The sequence below is a fragment of the Myotis yumanensis genome, unplaced genomic scaffold, assembly GCF_028538775.1.
Source record: "Myotis yumanensis isolate MYYU_CA2020_CCGP unplaced genomic scaffold, mMyoYum1.0.hap1 SCAF_3, whole genome shotgun sequence".
NCBI lineage: Eukaryota > Metazoa > Chordata > Mammalia > Chiroptera > Vespertilionidae > Myotis > Myotis yumanensis.
Genome location: NW_027223754.1, coordinates 121,356,978 through 121,374,608, shown reverse-complemented (window position 1 = coordinate 121,374,608; position 17,631 = coordinate 121,356,978). Strand labels below are relative to the sequence as shown.

The following is a 17,631-nucleotide window of genomic DNA, read 5'->3' as shown; positions in this document are numbered from 1 at the left end:
TAAAACATATCCTCCTCAGAGTACTACAAAAAATCCAAGAGGAAGGAACACTTCCCAGCTCATTCTATGAAGCCAGCATCACCCTAATACCAAAACCAGATAGAGATAAAACAATTTGTTTATGTGATGTTTATGTGATGAATCATGTTTATTGATTTTCGAAAAAGCTTTCGACAAAATTCAACACCCTTTCTTTATAAAACCTCTCAGGAAGGTAGGAATAGAAGGATCATATCACAACATAATAAAAGCCATATATGACAAACCCACAGCCAACATCATAATCAATGGGCAAAAACTAACACCATTTCCCCTAAGAACAGGAACAAGACAGGGATGCCCACTCTCACCACTCCTGTTCAACACAGTATTGGAAGTATTAGCCATTGCAATTAGACGAGAAGAACAAATAAAAGGCATCCAAATTGGAAAAGAGGAAGTAAAACTGTCCTTATTTGCAGGTGACATGATATTATACATAAAAAACCCTAAAGACTCCATCAAAAAACTATTAGACTTAATAAATGAATTTGGCAATGTAGCAGGATACAAAATTAATGCCAAGAAATCTATGGCATTTCTATACACCAATAGTGAACTTACAGAAAGAGAGACTAAAAAAGCAATCCCATTTACCATCGCACCAAAAAAATTAAGATACCTAGGAATAAACTTAACTAAGGAGGTAAAAGACTTATATGCGAAAAACTACAGGACACTGAAAAAAGAGATAGAGGAAGACATAAACAGATGGAAGAACATACCATGTTCATGGATTGGTAGAATCAACATCATCAAAATGTCCATATTACCCAAAGCAATCTATAGATTCAATGCAATCCCCATTAAATTACCAACGGCATATTTCACAGATCTAGAACGAACGTTCCAAAAAGTCATCTGGAATTTTTTAAAAAAAGACCTCAAATTGCTGGAGCAATACTGAGAAAGAAGAACAAAGTAGGTGGGATCTCAATACCAGATATCAAACTGTATTACAAAGCCACTGTTCTTAAAACAGCTTGGTTCTGGCACAAGAACAAACATATAGATCAATGGAATAGAATAGAGAACCCAGAAATCGACCCAAACCACTATGCCCATTAATATTCGACAAAGGAGGCAAGAGCATACAATGGAGTCAAGACAGTCTCTTCAATAAATGGTGTTGGGAAAATTGGACAGATACATGCAAAAAGATGAAAATAGACCACCAACTCACACCATACACAAAAATAAACTCAAAATGGATAAAAGATTTAAATGTAAGATGGGAAACCATAAAAATACTAGAGGAATCCACAGGCAGCAAAATTGCAAACATATGCCGAAGGAATTTCTTCTCTGATAATGCTCCTAGGGCAATGGAAACTAAAGAGAAAATAAACAAATGGGACTACATCAAAATAAAAAGCTTTTGCACAGCAAAGGAAACCATCAACAAAACAACAAGAAGACCCACTGCATGGGAGAACATATTTGCCAACGATATTACCGATAAGGGTTTAATCTCCAACATTTACATGGAACTCATGAAACTTAATATTAGGAAGATAAACAGTCCAATCAAAAAATGGGCAATGGACCTAGATAGACACTTTTCGAAAGAGGACATACAGAGGGCCGAAAGACATATGAAAACATGCTCAAAGTCACTAATTATACGAGAGATGCAAATCAAAATGACAATGTGGTATCACCTCACAGCTGTCAGAATGGCTATCATCAACAAGTCAACAAACAACAAGTGTTGGAGAGGATGTGGAAAAAAAGGAACACTCGTGCACTGCTGGTGGGAATGCAGACTGGTGCAGCCACTGTGGAGAACAGTATGGAGCTTCCTCAAAAAACTAAAAATGGAACTCCCATTTGACTCTGTGATCCCACTTCTAGGAATATATCCCAGGAAGCCAAAAACACCAATGAGAAAGGATGTATGCACCCCTATGTTCATAGCAGCACAATTCACCATAGCTAAGATTTGGAAACAGCCTAAGTGCCCATCAGCAGATGAGTGGATTTGAAAACTGTGGTACATCTACACAATGGAATACTATGCTGCGATAAAAAAGAAGGAACTTTTGCCTTTTGCAACAGCTTGGATGGAACTGGAGAGCATTATGCTAAGTGAAATAAGCCAGTCAGAGAAAGATAAATACCACATGATCTCACTCATTTTTGGAATATAGAGAACAACATAGACTGATGAACAGGGACAGATCCAAAGACAGAGAAACAGCGATCAGACTATCAACCCCCAGAGGGAAAGTAGGCGAGGGTGGGTGTAAGGGGAAGAGATCAACCAAAGGACTTGTATGCATGCATATAAGCCAAACCAATGGACATGGACAACAGGGGGATGAGAGCAAGAGTGGGGGGGGGGGCGGGGGGATGGGGGTTAATGGGGTGGAATGAGGACACATTTGTAATTCCTTAACTAATAAAGAATTTAAAGATAAAAGTTTGTTTCATTTTTAGTATGCTTAGGCTAGTTCCTCACAGATCATCCAATAGTCTCTCAATATGATGCAGATTTTCACATTGTCCAAAAGTACAGTTGGCCCTTGTCTGTGGGTTTTTCACCCAGGGATTCAACCAACTCTAGATCAAAAATATTGGGGGAGAAAAGCTACCTTATTGCTGACATGTACTATGTAGTTAGACCTATGACAATTGCTGAACATGTAGAGACTTTTTTCTTGTTATTATTCCCTAAACAGTGTAGTATAGCAATTATTTATATAACATTTACATTATATTAAGTATTATAAGTAATCTAGACATGATTTAAAGTGTATGGGAGGATGTGCATAGGTTACATGCAAATACTAAGTTATCTATATGTATAAAAGCCTAAGCAACCGGAATACCAGAACAACTGGAATGACAGTCACTATGACACCCACTGACCACCAAGGGGCAGATGCTCAATGTAGGAGCTACCCCCTGGTGGTTAGTGTGCTCCTATAGCCAACCTCCCATGGCCGGTCAACCTCCCTTGGCCCCTCCCCGCTGCTGGCCAACCACCCACGGTCCTTTCCCCTGGCCAGCAGCCAGCAGGAAGGCAGGCCCTGGCCGCAGCTGGCAGGAAGGAAGGCTCTGGCTGGCACCCAGAAGGCCCCGATTGGCCTTGATCACAGGCCAGGCCTAGGGATCCCACCCGTGCATGAATTTCCTGCATCGGGCCTCTAGTCCTATCTAATAATAGAGAAACATTGTAATTAACCATAACTTCGCTACCCTTCCCATTGGCTAATCAGTGAGATACGCAAATTAATTGCCAGCCAAGATGGCAGCCACGCAGCTGAAGCGAACATGAGGCTTGGTTGCCCTGGTGATGGAGGAAGCCAAGGTTCCCCGCCTGCCTTCACCCAGCTCTGAGTTCCGGATGCAACAATGTTGCAATTATAGAAGCTAAACAAACTCCAGATACCTGCTTTCAGCCTCCAGGGGCTCAGAGCTTAGAGCGCCAGTGATGGTAACAGAGTTTCAATTATAGAAGCTAAACAAACCCAGATACCTGCTTTCAGCCGGCAACAGCCTCAGAGCTGGAGCCAGCTCTCAGCTCCAATGACAGCTATAGAAGGTAAATAAATCCCAGAATAAAAAAAAGAAAAAAAACAGAGGCTGGGAGCTTCAGTCACCCGCCAGCCTGAAAACGGCCCTCAGCCCCTCACCCAGACTGGCCAGGCACCCCAGTGGGGACCCCCACTATGATCCGGATCACCCTTCAGGGCAAATCAGCCAGCCCCCACCTGTGCACCAGGCCTCTATCCTATATAGTAACAGAGTGATATGCAAACTGACCCTAATAGCAGAAGGACTGGGAATGACTGGTCACTATGACACACACTGACCACCAGGGGGCAGACGCTCAATGCAGAGCTGCCCTCTCGTGGTCAGGGCGCTCTCACATGGGAGGAGCTCTGCTCAGCCACAAGCCAGGCTGATGGCTGCCCGTACAGCGGTGGTGGTGGGAGCCTCTCCTGCCTTCTCAGCAGCGCTAAGGATGTCTGACTGCAGCTTAGGTCTGCTCCTCGCTGGCAAGTGGGCATCCCCTGAGGGCTGCCCGGCTGCCACAGGGATGTCTGATTGCCAGCTTAGGCCCAATCCCCCTTGGAGCAGGCCTAAGCCAGCAAGTGGTCACCCCCGAGGGGTCCCAGACTGCGAGAGGGCACAGGCTGGGCTGAGGGACCCCCTACTCCCGAGTGCACAAATTTTTGTGCACCGGGCCTCTAGTTTTATATAAGAGAAGTGAGCATATTCAGATTTTTGTATTCTTGCGGGTCTTGGGACTAATAGCTCATGAATACTGAGGGACAGCTGTAGAGCATGCCTATGAAACCTTTCATAAGCCCAAATGGCATAAAGTGGAGAGTATCTTCCAACTCCCAAAAGTTTGCTTTCTGGAAGTTTGTGTTATACCATTCTGCTTTTTCAAAGGAGCTCAGTTTGCCTAATGCAAACTTTCAGAAAGTGGGGGATACCTGTGTTCCCTATGTAAAATTATCATCTTAGTCTGCCAGAGTTGCTAGAACAAAATACTATAGACTGAGTGGTTTAAATGACAGAAATTTATTTTCTCACAGTACTGGAGACAAATGTCCAAGAGTAAGGTTGCAGCAGGCTTTGGTGTCTGGTGAGGATCCTCTTCCTGGCTTTCAGACGGCCATCTTCTTGCTGTGTCCTCACATGGCAGAGAAGGGGGGTGGGGGTGGGAGAGAGAGATTTGATGTCTCTTCCCCTTTTATAAAGACACCACCAGATCTATCAGAAGATCAGGGATACCTTTATGACCTCATTTTACCTTAATCGCCTCCTTAACGACTTTTTCCAATATGGTCATGAGCGGGTTAAGGCTGCAACATATGAATTTTTGGGGGGATAAGTTCAGTCCATAACAATCAATTCCATTTTACCCTGGAGACTTTCTTGAAGTCCTTCATCCATTTGTTCTAATCTGAATTAGTTGTTTCTTAGACCTACTTCACAGCGATTGCTGGAGGATTTCCCTTTGCTCCTTTTTTTTAAAAAAAAAACACAACGTTTTTGAGGACAATTGATATATAGAAATATGTACCCCTTTTAAGTCTACAATTCCAATGAGTTTTGAAACATGTGAACACCCATATCATCATTGCGATCAAGATGCAAAACATATCCATCACCACAGAAAGTTCCCTGTACCTTCTGGAAGTGGCTCCCTGCGGCTGCCCCTCCATTCCCACTTTATCAGCCTCAGCCATTGATCTGATTTCTGTAGATTAACTTTTCCACTATTCCACAAAAATGGAATGATATGGTGTGTACTCTTGTGTAGCTGGTTTCTTTTATCCACTCAGCATATTTTTGAGATTCATCCATGTTATGTTTATTTTTTTCCTTATTTTTTTCTGTAATGGAGTCTCTGTTTCTTGGACCCATATCTTCTTAGTTTATTTCCCTGTTTTGGTAGAGAATCTTCCTGAAAAGGGCTGTCTAGGAAGTAAGTGTTTAAGACTTTGCTGGTCTGAAAATGTATTAGTTCTACTTGGTTGGTATTAATAGTTTGGCTGGATATATAAGTGTAAGTTCAAAATAATTCTTCCTCATAGTTGCTTCCTCTATTCACTAGTTTCCATTGTTGCTGTTGAGAAGCTCAGTGGTAGTCTGCACTTCAGTCCTCTGCGCCCTGATCCCACCTCATCCTCCAAAGTTTTCAGGGTCTTCTCTTTATCCTTTGTGTCTGAAATTGCATGCTGATGGACCTGCTATGCGTGTTTAATTCCTTGTACTGGTTACTTGAGCACTTTCCATCTGGGACATGTACCTCTCATCCTGAGACATTTTCTTGTATCCTATTAAATAATAGACAGACATGGTAATTGACCATACCTTCACTACACCTTCCATTGGCTAATCAGTGCAATATGCAAATTAACCGCCAACAAAGATGGCGGCTAATTTGCATACTGCAGGCAGGGCAGGACAGCACGAGCCGCCATCCAGGGCACTGGGGCCAGCCTGCCTTGCCGCCCGGGATCCGATCCAGACCCAGGCGGCAAGGAAGGCTGGCCCCAGACACCTCAGAAGCCCCAGAAGCCCCAGAAGCTGCCTGATAATGGCAGTAACTCTATCAGTAAGCACTCTGAAAGTCAGTGGCATAAATGCACCAATTAAAAGACAGATTATGAGGGTGAATCAAAAACAAAACCCACTTTAAATATAAAGACACATATAGATTAAAAGTAAATGAATTAAGCTGCAGCCTGTTTTGCTCAGTGGATAGAGCATTAGCCCGTGGACTGACGGGTCCCAGGTTAGATTCCAGTCAAGGGCATGTACCTCAGTTGCTGGCTTGATCCCCAGTCCCTATCAGAGCATGTGCAGGAGGCAACCAATCAATGTGTCTCTCCCTTTCCCTTCACTCTCTCTAAAATTCAATGGAAAAATATTCTTGGGTGAAGATTAACAAAAACAAAGTAAATGGATTAAGTAACATTAAAGAGATTATAAGAAAAATATATTCCAAATTTTGTTAGTTGTATAATGGTTATGTTTAAATTATTAACACCTAAGAAATTGGGTGAAGGGTACATATAATATGCTGTAGTATTTTATAGTTTTTTTTACATGTATGAGATTATTTCAAATTAAAAAATTAAAAATTAATAAAATATTCATTGAAATGTATCTGCATTACATGAAAAATCTCCTAATTACTTCTAGCATAATTTATTAAATTGTACTAAAATTTACAAGGGTTCATTTAAAAAATATCTTAATTCTAAATGATATAACAAAAAATATATAATAGTGCAGTTATAAGCACTTATCTAAAAATAAAAATTTAAAGAAGTGAATTTAAAGAAGGAATTAGCCAAAGAAAATATATGCACAACCCATGGACACAGACAACAGTATGGTGATGGCCAAAGAGAAGTGGGGGGCAAGAGCTTGGTAGAGGGGGGAAAAGGGAGGAAATAGGGACATCCTATCTACACTAATAAAAGAGAAACATGGTAATTAGCGTACAACCGCTACCCTTCCCATTGGCTAATCAGTGAGTATATGCAAATTAACTGTCAGCCTAGATGGCGGTTAATTTGCATACTCGCAATGATGGGAGGCAAAAGGGGAAGGACTGAAGAATGGTGATCAGCAACCTAGGCGGCAGGCAAGAGCTGGGGGGTGGGCAAAGGCTGCCTTCCCCCCCCCCCCAGCTGGTGGTGCATAAACACACAGGGCTTCCATCAGGCTCTGCTGATCCCAGGCTGGGAGGCCTCTCGGCTCTGCTGATCCCGGGGAGCGACTGCAGAGGGAGAGGGACAGGCAGGAGCAGCGAGCCAACCAGGGCCCACGGGCTGCAGGCCCGGGGCTGCGGAAGTTGCCAGAAAAGAAAAAGAAGAAAGATGAAAAAGGACCCCAGCCCTGGATCTGCCCTCCACGGAGGACTTCGACGCCCTGGTCTCGGCCGCCATGAAGGCTGATAACACCTGTGGTCTCCTCAAGTGCCGGGCAGCTCGTGACTCTGGGCCAGCTCTGCCCACACTGCAGCCACCGCTACTGCCTCAGCCACTGCCCGCCTGAGATCCATGGCTGTGGGGAGAGGGCCCGCGCCCACGCCCAGCAGAGAATCAGCCAGGAGGCAGTGCTGTACGCCCGGCAGTGGGGCCAAGGACCGGTCCCTGGATCCCGCCAAGAGGGCCCAGCTGCAGAGGAGCCTGGATAAGAAGCTGGGCAAGCTAAGCAGCCAGAGGAGGAGCAAAAGGGAGAAGGAGATGTGAGCCATCCCTCACACCCTCTGGCCTTGTCTTTGCAAATGCAGGTGGGGGCAAGCGGCTGTCCCTGGTGCTTTCTGTGCCTTGTAGCTGCTCCGGTGACATGACCAGGGCTGCATGAGCAAGCGAGGGGCCTCTGGGAGGAGGTGGGTCCTCGGGCCCAGCGTGCCCTGCCTTGCGCTGGGGTGGGGGCGGGCTGCAGTGGCTGTTCCCTGGACCTTGCTGGGGAGAGCCGCCCCAGGTCTCAGTTTTGCTGGCACCAGGGCCCCCTGGGGCTCTCCGAGGTCCCTGCCAACTGCTTTAAGAGAACCTTTTTAAGAGGTTCCGGGAGTCCAGGGTTGCCGCCTGGCCTGCGACCCGGCCCTCCCGCCCTCCGATCGCCATGGTGGGGGTCCGTGGTTGCCGCCTGGCCTGTGGCCCGGCCCTCCCGCCCTCCCATCGCCATGGCGATTGACAGCTCAGGCCACCCGCCAACCCCGCCCCCAGGGGTCCGGGTTGCCGCCTGGCCTGCGCCGCCCTCCGATCGCCATGGTGGGGGTCCGGGTTGCCGCCTGGCCTGCGCCGGGCCCTCCTGCCCTCCAATCGCCATGGTGGGGGTCCGTGGTTGCTGCCTGGCCTTTGGCCAGGCCCTCCCACCCTCCAATCACCATGGCCGGACGGGTTGCCTCCTGGCCTGCTCCCCGGCCCTCCCGCCCTCCTATCGCCATGGTGGGGGTCCTCGGTTGCCACCTGGCCTGCGCCCGGCCCTCCCGCCCTCCAATCGCCATGGTGGGGATTGGGTTGTCTCCTGGCCTGCTCCCCGGCCCTCCCGCCATCCGATCGCCATGGTGATCACGGGCTGCAGGCCTGCCGGCAACCGGGGCTTTCCGATTGTAATCACCAGCTGGGGGGTGGGGAAAGGCGGCCTTTGCCCACCCCCCAGCTCTTGCCTGCCGCCTAGGTTGCTAATCACCATTCTTCAGTCCTTCCCCTTTCGCCTCCTCATTTTCAGGAGGAGACTGCTGGCTCTCTGACCAGGCATCTGTGCCTGGGACACTTATATTGGGGACGTCTCTCCTATTCCTCGCTTGATGACAGCTGAAGCGGATGGCTCCCCATTCCCAGGCAGCACAGAATGGCTGCCCCAGGTTTTTCTGGCATCTGCTGTCTGCAAGTCTTTGTCGCTCAGTCTCTATCAAAAATGGACAGAAATGGAACGTATGGGGCTTTTCTAAACATATGTGAGTCATCCATTCTTCAGAAGTAGCCATCATTCTCAGGGCCTTCTGAGAATTTGATGAAAACAAATAGATCCTCATCCCAAGTTAATAGTACTTTTATTATCTATACTAATAAAAAAGAAACATGGTAATTAGCGTATGACCGCTACCCTTCCCATTGGCTAATCAGCATATCCTTATGCAAATTAACTGTCAGCCAAGATGGCGGCTGGCAGCCATGCACTGAAGTGAGCAGGGAGGCTTGCTTGCTCCAGTGACGGTGGACTCGAACATTCCCCGCCTGCCGCTGCCGGCCTCTCCGCTGCAACTCTAAGCAACTATGTACTATGTTGCAAATAAGAAGCTAAACAAAACCCCAGAAACCGGCTTTCATTCAGCCAGGCTTCAGCCAGCCGGACAGCAACATTGTATCGATGTTTTCAGCAGCGAGGCCTCAGAGCTAAAGCTGGCCCAGAATAGAAAAAAAAAAAGAAAAAAAGGAGTGGTTGGGAGCTTCAGTCACCCGCTTCCTGAAAACAGCCCTCAGCCCCTCAGCCAGACTGGCCAGGCACCCCAGTGGGGACCCCCACCCTGATCCAGGACACCCTTCAGGGCAAACCAGCCAGCCCCTACCCATGCACCAAGCCTCTGTCCTATATAGTAAAAGGGTAATATGCCCCCCGGCACCGGGATCAGCGTGACGGGGCAGTGCCCAAACCCCCTGATCAGCCCTGCTCTGTGCCTGATAGGGGGGAGCTCCCCAATCCCCTGATTGCCCTGAGGCTCTGTGTTTGACAGGGTGCGGCGCCCCAACCCCCTGATCGGCCCTGCTCTGTGTGTGACAGGGTGCGGCGCCCCAACCACCCCCTCCCACGGGCCCTGCTCGGTGTGTGACAGGGTAGAGCCATAACCTCTCCATCGGCCCTGCCCTGAGTGTGACAGTGGCGGCGCCCCAACCCCCTGATCGGCCTTGCTCTGTGGGTGATAGAGGGTGGCGCCCCAACCCCCCTCCACTGGCCTGCTCTGTGTGTGACAGGGTAGAGCCATAACCTCCCATTGGCCCTGCCCTGAGTGTGACAGGGTGCAGCGTCCCAACCCCCTGATCTGCCCTGCTCTGTGTGTGACAGGAGGCGGTGCCCCAGCTCCCCTATCGGCCCTACTCTGTGAGTGACGGGGGAGCTCCCCAACCCCCTGATTGACCCTGCTCTGTGTGTGACAGGGTACAGAGCCCCAACCCCCCTGGTGGGCCCTGCTCTGTGAGTGACAGGGGGCAGCGCCCCAACCCCTTGATTGGCCCTGCTCTGTGAGTGACGGAGCAGCACCCCAACCTCTTAATCGGCCCTGCTCTGTGCGTGACAGGGGGTGGCGCCGAAACCTCGCCATCGACCCTGCCTTGAGTGTGACAGGGGGCGGTGCCCCAACCCCCAATCGGCCCTACCCTGAGTGTGACTGAGGGTGGCATCGCAACCTCCTGATCCACCCTGCTCTGTGCATGACGGGGTGGCGCCCATAACTCCCCAATCGGCCCTGCTCTGAGCCTGACCAGGGGCTGCACCTAGGGATTGGGCCTGCCTTCTGCCACCCGGGAGCAGGCCTAAGCCAGCAGGTCGTTATCTCCCGAGGGGTCCCAGACTGCGAGAGGGCATAGGCCGGGCTGGGGACCCCCCCCCCCCCCCCGAGTGCACAAATTTTTGTGCACCAGGCCTCTAGTCCTATGTAATAAAAGTCTAATATGCTAAGTGTCTGGTTGTCTGGTCATCCGTTCAACCAATCAAAGCGTAATATGCTAATGATATGCTAACGCAGCTCAACCGCTCACTGTGACATGCACTGACCACCAGGGGGCAGACAGTCGACCGGTCGACCGGTCGCTATGATGTGCTGACCACCAAGGGGCAGATGCTCCGACCTGAGGTTAGCTTGCTGCTGGAATCCAGGCAATTGGGACTGAGCAAGACAGGCAGGACATGCCCTGGAGCCCTCCTGCTGTCCCTCCTCGGCTGGCCAACTTTCCACGTTCCTCCCTGGCCTGATCGTGTACTGGTGGGGTCCTTCGGCCTGGCCTGTGCCCTCTTGAAATCTTGGACCCCTCAGGGGATGTTGGAGAGCTGGTTTTGGCCCCATCTCGCAGGCCAGGCTGAGGGACCCCAATGGTGCACGAATTCATGCACAGGGCCACTAGTTACTTAATAGTTGGAAAAAACAGGCCCTGGTTGCTCATTTATGTACCAGGTGTTCCCTCTAATCTTGGTCCAGGTATTACCCTTTATGTGTATTAACTTATTCAATGCTTGCAGCAACTTTGAGGAAGGTCCTACTATTACTGGTATTCCCATTTTGCATTTTTAGAAACAATCCTAGAGAAGTTAGCCTAAGGTCACAGAGCTGATAGGTGGAGAAGCCTGTATTTGACCCAGACAAACTGGCTGTGGAATCTAAAGCTCTAGCCACTGTGCTCTGCTATTTCCCCCCAACAATAGACACACATGCATTTCACCTGCAGTTCATTCAAGCCCAAATTAGGCTGAGAATCTCGCTCTGGATACTCTGAGATCACCCCTGGGTTAAGCAGGGTTGGGGGAATGATGGCCTGGACATGAAGGTGTTGGCCTTCCTGAGACTCACCTGAAATGACCTGCCCTTTGGATCCTAGAAGCAGCAGCTTTGTGAAACTCACGGCAGCAGCCTTTCTAGGAGGATTGTTATAACAAATCGTGCAAACTTGGGTGGCTTAAACAACATAAATTTGTTCTCTCCCAGTTCTGGAGGTCGTAAGTCAGAACCAAGCCTCCCAACAGTTTGGTTTCAGGGTTGGTTCTTCTGAGGGCCGTGGGAGAAGGATGTCTCCCACGCTCCTTAGATGTCTCTTTTCCCTGCTGATCACCTTCCTTTGTGGCCTGTGTGTCCAAATTTCCCCTTTTTATAAGGACACCAGTCATATTGGATTAGGGCCTACTTCATCTTGACTAAATACACCTGCAATGACTCTGCTTCCAAATAAGGCCACATTCTGAGACACTGGAGGTTGGGACTTTGACGTGGATCTTGGGGAGACAAGATTCAACCCATAACACCGACCCACAGGGAGAATTCTTGTCTTTAAATCAAGAATTGATTTAACTGAATCTCTGAATATGCTTCATCTTATTCAACTAGGTGTGCATTCCTAGTTGAAACTACAGTGATAGTTTGGCTCAGTGGATAGAGCGTCAGCCTGCGGACTCAAGGGTCCCAGGTTTGATTCCTGTCAAGGGCATGTACCTTGGTTGCGGGCACATCCCCAGTAGGGAGTGTGCAGGAGGCAGCCGATTGATGTTTCTCTCTCATCGATGTTTCTAACTCTCTATCCCTCTCCCTTCCTCTCTGTAAAAAATCAATAATTAATATATATATATATACACATGTGTGTGTATATATTTATATATATATATATATATATATATATATATGTATATATATATATATATATATAAAGAATTGTGTTCTTTTGCTTCAACAAAGTTATGAATGCCGGACTACAAGACTGGTCATGTTCTACCTGCACACCAGCTGCTTGAAAGGTGTCGCTCCTCCTCAGCACGTGGGTGGCATTTCATGCTCCACATGTTTTTTGCCTTAATTCTTTTGGGGGCCATTTATCTACTTTCTCACTTCTAATTATGTTGACTTACAGTAGTTATGTGAAACCTGATAAGCCACTTCAAATTCTTTGAGGAGCAGTGACTTGTATAACTAAGCTAAGAGCTTCGTTTTTATTCCTTCCTTTGTCCTACTTTTCCTGGCTATTTTTCTTGCTAATTTCCTGTTCTTTCTTCCCCAGGCTGGTCTAATATTTAAAGTCAGACTCTTTTTGAAGCTTTAGTAAAACGGAAAGGTCATTTGGGAAGCTTGGTTTGTTCTCTATTTCTGAAAACATGTTTTTCCTGTAGGGAAAATCCTTAAGTCTTATTTGTGGGGCCCTTTCCTGGCTTCGTGACTTTGAAGAGAAGAAACGTCAAGAGGAGGCACGTCTCCTTAAAACTGGAACTGCCCCCTCCAATGATGGGAAGGACCAGCCCCCATGTATTTCATCCTCACGTCAAGAGACTCCAGACACCCTGGGGCCTACTGGAGAACCTGACTGGGTTACTCAGTTTGTGCAGAAGAAAGAAGAAAGGGACCTGGTGGACCGACTAAAGGTGAGATCCAGGGTAAAAGAAGTGGGAGTGATCTAGGAAACAGCACTTCAGTGATTATTTTGGGTTGATTCCAAGATTTAAATATGTGTTCTTTGGCTTTGCAATGCCTCTTAGTTCTCCTGGCAGCTTTGTTGAGTTAATGGTGTTGCACCCGTGCTGTCTTTTTTGTTGTTAATCCTCACCTGGGGATATTTTTACCATTGCTTTTCAAGGAGGGTGGAGAGAGAGAAACACCTATGTGAGAGAGACTCTTACATCAATCGATTGTCTCCTCACACATGCTGCCCTGACCAAGGGCGCATAGTGAACACACAACCCAGGTACATGCTCTTGACTGTGACCCTTTGGTGCATGGGCCGGCGCTCTAACCACTGAGAAACATTGGCCAGGGCTTTGCTATCTTTTTAAAGCTGATGTCAACAGGCCTTCTCTAGATAAGGGGTTGGCAGGTCCCATTCATTACCCACCTGGGAAAGGAACCTATCTCACTGTTGCCATTGGCAACATGGTTTCATGGCTGCAAACTCAATAAGGTATGCATTTTATTGTGAGAGTATGTGGCTTTGGCAGGGGGTATACAGACTTCCTGCAGTGAGCAGCGAGGCGGGGACCTGGCGAGGCTCCGGGTCTGGTGATGGGTGCTGGCCAGGGGAGGAGAACTGCCTTGTGTGAAGAGGCACTAGGCTGAGCAGCCCCAGACTCTGTAAGAAAGTCTTGGTTTGGGCTTCCTGCAGGAGTCTCCTTTACGGCTTCTTTCCTCTTTAGAAGGAGCAGATCAGGAGGAAGAAGCGAGAAGAACGCCTACAGCAGCTCCGTCACAATACACATCTCAAGTATGCAGCCAAGCGTGAGGTGAGTGTCATCTCCCAGGGTGGCTGCTTGGGGCCTCGAGGTGTGTAGCTCCTTTGGGTGAGTGGCCAGGTTTTCAGGTTCCTCTCCCTGACCCCCACTCCCTAAGTCCTTATGACCCAGTGGATGGGAACTTGAGCCGAGGTAGTGATACCTAGGATATTGATGCCAGTAAAGCAGCAAGGCCCAAGTTAATGGCGTGTGTGTGTGTGTGTGTGTGTGTGTGTGTGTGTGTGTGGTCCTTGGGGATGGCCACACTGAGGCTGACTCTGTCGAAGGTGGGGGCATCAGTACTGAGGTTATCTTTCCCCTCCTGCACTGCTCCTGTACAGAGACAGGAAGAAGAAGAGACAGAGCGTCTCCTCCGTCTCAGCAGGGACATACTGGCAGCAGGAACAGAGGCTGAGCCCCTGGAGCAGCTGGCATCTGGGGAGGAGGAGCTGGTCCTCTCAGAGTACGAGAGTGATGAAGAGAAAGGAGCCCCTAATGGGTAAGATAGCACTTCTGTTCCACCCACCACCCTGCTGAGCCCACATGGGAGGCAGCTCCTTCCTTGTGCCAAGAAAGAAGCAGGCTTCCTTGTCACTCTTCGGGCATCTGAAGGGATGGAATGCCAGCCACTGCCTCTTCTCTCAGACAGGCTCCTCTTTAGGGTGCGTAAGTGATAATGGCAATGATAGTCGGCCCTCTCTCTCTGCCGGGCACTGGCTGCATGTCTGTTAATGCCATTATTCTCGCATCAGTATTTGTGTCTTCCCTTTACACCTGAGGGAGCTGTGGCCCAGCCAGGTGTGATGCCTTGGCCAAGGCCACAAGGCCAGGTAGCGGGGAGCTGAGACTTGAACCCGGTCACCCAACTCTAGATCTCAGACTCTTAAGTACCAAACTGCATTGGGTTCAGGTGCTTACCCACACCACCATCTTGGTTCCTGTGGCCTGTAATTTAAATCCAGGCCTTTCAGACAAAGCTGACTGAACAGTTCTTTATTGACCAAGAAACTAACACTGTAACTAACTCCTTTTCTAATAGCCCAAGGCAGTGAGCATTTCTGCTTTTTAAAAAAACTGAATTGCTAGGTGAACAAAAACAAAAAAATCCATCTGATGTCCCCACCTTATATACAAGGTAGAGTATATCTGAAAAAGGATTTTGTGTTTTCTAAGAAGCTTAGACTAATAACGTTGACTAAACAACCAGCCAAGTAATGCAGGTTGACTTACAGTCCCCAGTGCTGATGGGCTCCTCATTCATTCCCAGGAAGGGCAGACTTCGTTTATTCACACATCCAGCCTTGCACCCAGATCCTGCTGAGTCTGTGCACTATGTGGCATATGATTTATTTATTTAGTTTTTTAATTTAAGTGGTTTTTTTTTTAATTCTGAGGGGAGAAGAGATTGATATGGTCATGAGTGACAGCATCTTTTATTCCCTCACCCTGTCATTTGGGGCTTCACTTAGGAAATGTGCGTGGAGTTGCTGCTGTTTGCAGGCTGTGGGGGTGCTTCGTAGAAACAAGACACACCCAGATCCACCTGTGGACAGGATAGGGTGGTTGAGGAGACAGAAGAAGAAATGGTTTTTGAAAGAGATGAATATCACAGGGACCATGGCAGTGTGTTACAGGGCAGGCAACCCTGCCAGGGGAGATTGAGGAACGCTGCCCAGAGCAGGTAATGTTTATGAGGAGGTCTTGAAGTTGACTAGCAGTTGGCTAGGTAAAGGGAAGAAGTGAGGGAGAGAGCATTCCTGGCACAGAGCACAGCATGCCCAAGCTCTGATAGAGTGGTAGAATCAAGTTCTCTTGGTGAATTGAGAGAAGTCCCATTTGCTGGAGGTTAGACAGTGAGAGGAGAGTAGCCTTGGATGACAGTCAAACATTGACCCTAGGGTTTTGGGAATACCATGTCCTTTCTCTCTCTGTCCTCTCCTGAGTGGCAGTGGGAGGATGGCCTTGGTGTTAGCCTGGGGTGTCTCCCTGACCGAGAGCGCAAGCGACCACCTGCTGCTTTGGTGGAACTTCACTGCTGGGATGTGTCCGTCTCCTAGCTCAGAGCTCAATCTTCAGTTTGGTTCTTAGTTGTTTAGGTCTAGGGCTGATCGCTGGCACGTGATAAGATGCTCAGTAAGTGTGTTTCTAGTTGGCCTGCGTTTGCTGAGAAGAATGTTTTTCTGTGTTTTGTTTTTCTCTCAGATTAGATGAGGATGAGGATGACCTGGAGGAAGAACATGTAACTAAGGTAAGATGCCATGTCCTAAGCTTTGTGCTGTGATTGGCCTGGAGTCCAGGGAAAATTCGAGGGTCCCTCCTGTAGGTGAGGAGCCTCCAGCCCACTGACTCCATCTCCCCAGACCCAAACCTGGTCTCTAGGTGTTCACCTGGCAAGTTGGTCTGGGCACCTGGGGAGACATCTCGTGGGAGCGATGCCCGGGCTCATGTGCCACAGGACTTGGGAGAACAGCCATTCTGGGCCAAGGACCCTGGATCTCTCTCTGCATTAGGAGTTGGGGAAGGCCAGGGCAGGTCAGAGTGAGAGTTCTTTGTCCTTTGGATGTTCTGATGGCATGCTCCTCTTTTGTTCATATTTTCATTTGCATGGAGAGCTATGAGGCATATGTGGTGCCAACACTTCTCAAATTCAAATCATTTTGTTTCATTCATGTAATACCTTTGTTTTCTCTGTTGAAACTAGACACCCCCCACCCCTTTCTCTTTTTTCCTCTCCTCACTCTTCTAAATCTTAGCGGAGTTCAGAGAAAGAGTGTTCAGCTCAGCCTCCTCCTGCTTTACTGCCAGCCCCCCCCCCCTCCATGCCCTTGGGAGGTGTGTGTGGAACAGCCCCTCACCACTCCCCAGAATCTTAGGGACCTTTTCCATGTCAAGAGTCACCACCCAGGGAAATACTTTTCCTAAGGTGTCCAAGCCCTCCAGAACAGTTGGATTAGGGGCTGAGCATGACTGACGGGAGGAGTCCCATCTTGTGGGCATTCTCTTGAACTTTAGGAGTTGAGGGTGAAATGGGGAACCCTGGTATTTCGGTAAGGTCTTCTCTGGGACAGTTACCTTGCTGTAGGTTTGTATATTTGTGACCCCTTTCCCCATTCCCTCAGCCCATCACCCATGGCATTCCTTGATGTGCAAAGAATACTTGAGAATGTTATACCGTCTTTGAAATCCCCTGCTTTTCCTCGGCGCAGATTTATTACTGCAGTCGGACCCACTCCCAGCTGGCCCAGTTTGTGCACGAGGTACAGAAGAGCCCCTTTGGCAAGGACACCCGGCTCGTCTCCCTTGGCTCTCGGCAGGTAGACAGAGCAGGGTGCCTCAGCCCTGGTGCCCTCTACTCCCTTCCCTGTGCCTTCGTCTTCCTCTTGCAGGCAGGCTGAGGAGGGGAGAATCGCCCCTATCGGGCCTTGCTGACCCTTGGAAGGAAATGGGGGAGGGCTGGTCTGCGAGGCCCTGGTGGGCTGCTGTGTATCATGTAGCAGCACCATTTCTTTACCTCTTGTTCCTCTGTCTCATAGAATCTCTGTATAAACCAAGACGTGAAAAACCTGGGTTCTGTGCAGCTGATTAACGACCGCTGTATGGAGCTGCAGAGGAGCAGACACGGTAGCCACCTGCACCCTTGAGCTAAAGAAGCAG

General features: G+C 48.6%; 1 protein-coding gene across 1 annotated transcript in view; it reads left to right on the top strand.

The window, feature by feature from the left end:
• The window catches only part of LOC139006817 (putative ATP-dependent DNA helicase DDX11-like protein 8), a 45,739-nt gene that overhangs the window by 13,931 nt on the left and 14,177 nt on the right, over window positions 1–17,631 (top strand). The window contains 6 exon segments of the mRNA XM_070409526.1: window positions 12,889–13,137; window positions 13,903–13,989; window positions 14,319–14,476; window positions 16,180–16,225; window positions 17,184–17,291; window positions 17,511–17,598. Coding sequence (XP_070265627.1) covers window positions 12,889–13,137; window positions 13,903–13,989; window positions 14,319–14,476; window positions 16,180–16,225; window positions 17,184–17,291; window positions 17,511–17,598 — 736 coding nt within the window.